The following is a 6,183-nucleotide window of genomic DNA, read 5'->3' as shown; positions in this document are numbered from 1 at the left end:
CTCAGAATCCACCATTTCCTCCCCAAATCTTCCGCTTTTCCCTCAAAATCGACATTTTTCTCCCCAAATTTTCCATTTTCCCCTCAAAATCGCCCCTTTCCCTCCCTTCCACTCCCATTTTCCCTCTCAGAATCCACCATTTCCTCCCCAAATCACTGGGAGGGACTGGGAGGGGACTGGGAGGGGACTGGGAGGGCCTGGGAGAGACTGGGAGGGCCTGGGAGGGCCTGGGAGAGACTGGGAGGGCCTGGGAGGGCCTGGGAAAGACTGGGAGGGACTGGGAGGGCCTGGGAGGGCCTGGGAGAGACTGGGAGGGACTGGGAGGGACTGGGAGGGCCTGGGAGGGACTGGGCGGGACTGGGAGGGACTGGGAGGGGCTGGGAGGGGCTGGGAGAGACTGGGAGGGACTGGGAGGGACTGGGAGGGACTTCTTTAACCGTTTCGGTGGGGAAAGCCCCTTCACCACCTTCTCTTTACCACTGAGGCGACCCCCGATGGCGTCCATTACTGTGCCCCCACACAACCGAGGGCCGACGGAGTGTTACCTTCGATCGCATTGACCTGCGTTGACTACGGATGACCCTCAATGTTCATTTCGTTATTCGGTGAATTCCAAGAAGTGGCGGAAGGCACAATATGTCCTTTCAGCAGTTGTTCGGCCGCTGATTCTTGGAGGGCCGCAAAGCTTTTCCGGCGGAAGGAGCCATGGATTAACCCAAATGGGGGTCTCAGTCCTCCGGGTTATTTTCAGGGGGGTCACGCGCTAAACCCCCATCTAAAAATGGGTCTGAATAGACATCCCCCACTGGGACAACGCATTTCGCCCCCACAAAATCATCGGAATGGGCCATACAGAAGGCATAATGGAGGCTGTGTACTTGGTGACTTCGGTGACCGCTACCGGTCCCGCCGATTCCAGCGGCTAAAGGCCATCGTGGTGGCCATTTGGCCCGAGATATTCCAGTAACATCAGCTCCGGTGTCAATAATCCCTATTTGTTGTTTCCCCGCGAACGAGGGTACGCTGACATAGAGGTCACTTTCGGGGAGATAGACTGCACCCACAAGATTTGTGGATCCCCGGTAGATCCGAACCCTCCTTTGATAGTGTTGGTGAGAATCAGGGGTGTCCATCCCGTAATTATTGGGAATTAATACCAATTGCGCTATACGATGACCTTACGGCACCGTACGGGGGAGAAATGGGGTCCACACCATGATCTTCATTGTCATCTAGCTATAAATTGCATAGAAGTGCTGACTCTGAGCTCTCGGGGTTCCTGGGTGAGAGTAGTAAATGCTTTTTGTGGGTTTTTGGGAATCGGGGACCTTCAAAAAGGCCTTTTTTTGAAAAGGCTGTCCAAGGCAGCTGAGATGAATCTCCCTGAGCCGGTGGGGTGTCTTCCTGAAGTCACACACAGAAATGCCAGGGTTCTGTCAGGAGTCCTCATCTGAGCTGGCCTTGTGCACCTCTAATGCACCCGAGGATATTCACTGGCGAGATCTGTCCCTTCCGCACACAGAGGCACTTCAGGAGTCACAGTGTCTCTCTGGCTTCTGGTTGTCAATCCCGTAAGATGGGAAACACCTCAGCCCTGCAGTGTGTCGCCCTGACCTGCATTTCTCTGAGATGCCCCACGTCGTGAGAAATGGGCAGAGGGATCTCGGTTCAAGGAAGAACATCCAAGTTCAGGCAATTTCCCACGGGATTTTACTTTCAGTGTGAAGTGACCTCAAGGAAATATCATTCCCACAGTCCTTCATGGACTCCAAGGAACACTTGGTCTCAAGTCTGGTCTCACTTGGGTTCATCTCCCCTCACGCAAACTGGGGTGAGAGACCATTGGTGGTTGTGAGGGGCTGCTCTGGGATGATTGCCATGGGGCAGCTGTCCCAGGGTTTCAGACACACCTGGGCACAGACCAGACCCTGCTCTGCCGCTTCTTCAGGTCTCTCACAGGAGGCCTGGTTGTAGTAGCCTGTCCCAACCCTGCACAGACAACTGCTGATCTGCACATTGGTGTTTGTATCGGCGAGAAATATTCTTGGCAATGTTCTTAAGAGAATCCTTGGAAGAGGGCTTAAGCCCTCACAACCTGCCCTGAGGAGATCCCCTTTCTTTATGCGAAGGCTGTTCTGGAGGCATTTCTGTCACAAATACCCTCTGCCTGTCCCTGCCTGCGGGCACAGCACTGCCACGCAGCACCGCTGTGACCAAGCTCAGAGCCCTCAGGCCTTACAGCAAAGCAAGGGGTGAGGAGCAGAGTGTGCAAGTGGAGAGAGAAGAGTTCTGGGAGATCAAGCGCTGGTGCCTGGCAGTGCTGCCGTGCTGGGACACCTTCCCCTCCACCCCTGCCCATAGAAACTGTCCCTGCAGGTCAAAAAACGCCTTGGAGGAAAGATATCAGGAAAGAAACGTCATTGAATATCTCTTTATTTTGTTGAAACACACAGAGAGCACAGCTCCTCATTTACACAGCCGACCAGTAAGAAAAGGGAAAGTTCTCAGGAACAACAAAACCATCACTGAAGGTGTTCTATTTGGTTTCAACAGAGAGGGAGCGCAGCTCCTCAGTTGCAGAGCTCAGTCAGACAAGAACAGTAAACAATGAAAGAGAAAGGACATCATGATAACTAAAAAAACCCCAAAATATACAGAAGCGAGACTGGGTGTGCTATGAGTTTCATGAAAACAGCTATGCAGTACATGATGAGCGATGTATTGCTTCAGAGACCCATCCAGATATCAGTTTCCACACTGCATCCTTGAGCTGCTGATTCCTCAAGCTGTAGATGACGGGGTTCAATGCTGGAGGCACAACTGAGTATAGAACTGACACCACCAGGTCCAGTGATGGAGAGGAGAGGGAGTGGGGCTTCAGGTAGGCAAATGCTCCAGTGCTGACAAATAGGGAGACCACAGCCAGGTGAGGGAGGCACATGGAAAAGGCTTTGTGCCGTCCCTGCTCAGAGGGGATCCTCAGCACAGCCCTGAAGATCTGTACATAAGACACCACAATGAAAACAAAAGAGCCAAAACCTAAACAGACAACAGACACACTGATCCCAGCTTCCCTGAGGTAGGAGTGTGAGCAGGAGAGCTTGAGGATGTGGGGGATTTCACAGAAGAACTGTTCCACAGCATTGCCCTGGCAGAGGGGCAGGGAAAATGTATTGGCCGTGTGCAGCAGAGCATTGAGAAACGCAGCGCCCCAGGCAGCTGCTGCCATGTGGACACAAGCTCTGCTGCCCAGGAGGGTCCCGTAGTGCAGGGGTTTGCAGATGGCAACGTAGCGGTCGTAGGACATGATGGTGAGGAGAAAATATTCTGCTGCAATAAAAAACAGAAAGAGAAAGAATTGGGCAACACATCCTGCATGGGAGATGCCCCTGGTGTCCCAGAAAGAATTTGCCATGGATTTGGGGAGAGTAGTGGAGATGGATCCCAGGTCACGAATAGAGAGGTTGAGGAGGAAGAAGTACATGGGGGTGTGGAGGTGGTGGTCATAGACGATGGTGGTGATGATGAGGCCGTTTCCCAGGAGGGCAGCCAGGTAGATGCCCAGGAAGAGCCAGAAGTGGAAATGCTGCAGCTCCCGTGTGCCTGCGAATGCCAGGAGGAGGAACTGGGTGATGGAGCTACTGTTGGACATCTGCTGCCTCTGCATGTGAAGCACTGAACATGAAGAAAAAGATGCTGCCAAGTTACAGGAGATATCTCTGAAGAACATCAAAGCTGCAATTCCCATCCCCAGAGAGCCTGAGAGAGAGAACAAGAGCATAACAGCAAGAACAGAGACAAGGGGAGAAATAGGGAGAAAGAGAGTGAGTGTCTGGCTGTGAGAGGCCAGGGCAGAGGCAGCCGGGCACACAGACAGCGTTCCCCTTCCCCAGCTGTGCTCACCCCCTCCCAGACACCAACCTTGCCGGGCAGTTGCTCTCAGCCCCTGGGCTCTGGAGAGGGCACTGGAGCTGTGGCTGCAGAGGAGGGGGTTCAGCCCTGGAGCCCAGAGCCCTGAGGGCAGAGGCTTTGCTGGGTGGGAGAGGAGGCAAGGGGGCTTGCTTAGAGGAAGGGGCTGCCCTGGAGGGGATCAGATAGAACATTCTGGGTTCTCCCTCCCACATCTCTGTTTAAGTTTCCTCTCATTCCCTGATCCTATTCCTGATGCATGGAGAAATTTCTCCTTAGAGCTGTTTCCCTGTCTACTGTTCATACCCTGCTCACAGACCCCATCTCAGACTCTGGGCATTCCCCTACACAAACCTTCCTGTATGCAGGACTCTGCCTGGGCATATGGTCCTGTTTGGGTCTTCCAAAGAGTAGAACAACCTGGTGACTCCAGCAGAGGTGATGCTGCTGCTGTCCATAGGCAGAGGAGTGGCTCGAGGTGCTTTAGAAGGCTCCCATCAGACTCATTGTTCACTCACAGTTACAGCTGAGGAGTCTCAATGATTTGTTCAAGCATGAGGACCTCTTCTTCCATTCCTCTCCCTGAACTCCCCAAGAGTAGAAAACTGAAAAGAAAGAATCAGGAAAGCTCCTTATCTTCAATGTCCTTCCCCTTGAAAAGTCACCTCAGAACCATCCGCGGCACCCCTGGCTGCACCCCCTGGATTCACAGCCCTTCAGACTGCCTCACACATCCCATGATCTGGGGGCTGTGCCAGCTTGAGGAGAGCCCACCAGGATCCACACCTGCATTGCCCTGCACCCACACTCACCGTGTCCAGGACTGCCAAGGTTACTCCTCCCATCAGCTCTCAGTCATCCTCCCACTCCTGACCACCTTTAAGCTCTCTCTGCCTCCATCATCTCTCCGAGAAACCCTGGGAGTGCCCTCAGCCCTGCTGGGCTTTGCAGAGTTCCTGGGCAGAGCAGGAGCTCCCTCAGTGCCAAGAGCCCAGCCCAGCTCAGCAGCAGAGGAGCAGCCCAGGGCATTGTAATGACCCCTCTGGTGGCTTTGATGCCGAGTCCATGAACCTCAGACCCTGAGAGGAAGTGGGACAAACTTCTCCAGAAGTCAAAGTCAAATTCAAGCTCCAAAGTTTCTTGTGGTGTTAATGGGTCCCACTGAGGGCACTGCTGAGAAAGCATCTCCAGGGCCCCGTTAGAGCAGGAAAGTGGAGGCAGTGATGAAAGGTTGGGAAAAGCAAGGTCAAGGTGGCTCTGATGCTGAGTCAACCTGGATGTGTTTCAAGAATCCAAAGGGCCAAACCCTGACCCCTCAGCCCCTGGTAATGGAGATCCTGTCCCTCACTCATTCCTCAGGTCTCATCCTGGGACAGTGGCATGTGGGGATGTGCAATGCCAAGGACAGGACTGTGGAAAGAACCCCTCTCAGGCTCCTGGGTGGGGATGAGGAAGCCATGAGACCCTGATGCTCTAAGGGTGAGGTGTTTCCTCCTCCGCAATGCACTGAGAGCAAGTGGTGATTTGGCATCTCTCAATCAAGCATCAATTAGCAATTATCCCTCATGGAACAGCATCATTTTGAAGGAGTGAAAAAGAAAGATAATCAAACCCAGTGCTTGGAGTAGAAAACTCAGTTTCATATCAAAAAGAGCTGGAATGTACGGAGATGAGGGTCTGATATAGAGCTAACACTGTACAGATTTGTTAGCACCACTTTGGGAAAAATAACTGACAACTTTTTGCAATGAAAGGAATCCGATGGAGTGGAATGTTGATGATGAGTAATTAAATACCGACAAAAGCAATGTGCTCTTAGTGAGATGGGGGAGAGGGTGATGACCTTTCCAGAAACTCAAACCCAAATTTAAACCATTTCCGGAGCCCTCTCTCGAACCTGCACTCAAACGCTGACTAACTCAGAACTAGCCGTGACAGTATCCCATCTTCCCAGGCCAACAGCAGCAATGGGACCACAGCAGTAATTTCACATTGTTCCAAGGATACCATGGTAATGTCAGAAATAAAACAGATGTGGTTCTAGAGGCAGCACAACTGGGGCTGATGAGCATCCTCCTATCACCTTGTCATTCCAGATCAAGACATGGGAGCATAAGGAACTGCCGACTGCTCCCTCATGATCTGCAGGTGCCACTCTGTGCCACCCAAGTCAGACTTTTTGGGTCAAATGAACCACTTTTCCGTTCTTTTTTACAACACTGACTGTGACAGACACCCAGGCTGTGGACAGGCAGTTCCTCATGCAGCAGCTCC

General features: G+C 52.6%; 1 protein-coding gene across 1 annotated transcript; it reads right to left on the bottom strand.

The window, feature by feature from the left end:
* Positions 1-2,695: 2,695 nt before the first annotated feature.
* Positions 2,696-3,589, bottom strand: LOC128850174 (olfactory receptor 14A16-like; the record flags this gene model as incomplete). Its single annotated transcript, XM_054053161.1, has 1 exon — positions 2,696-3,589. A coding segment is annotated over one exon (894 nt), but the record flags the coding sequence as incomplete, so codon positions are not given.
* Between the last annotated feature and the right edge of the window lie 2,594 nt (positions 3,590-6,183).

The sequence above is a fragment of the Cuculus canorus genome, chromosome 39 (assembly GCF_017976375.1).
Source record: "Cuculus canorus isolate bCucCan1 chromosome 39, bCucCan1.pri, whole genome shotgun sequence".
Lineage (NCBI taxonomy): Eukaryota > Metazoa > Chordata > Aves > Cuculiformes > Cuculidae > Cuculus > Cuculus canorus.
This window is presented reverse-complemented; position numbering and strand designations above follow the sequence as displayed.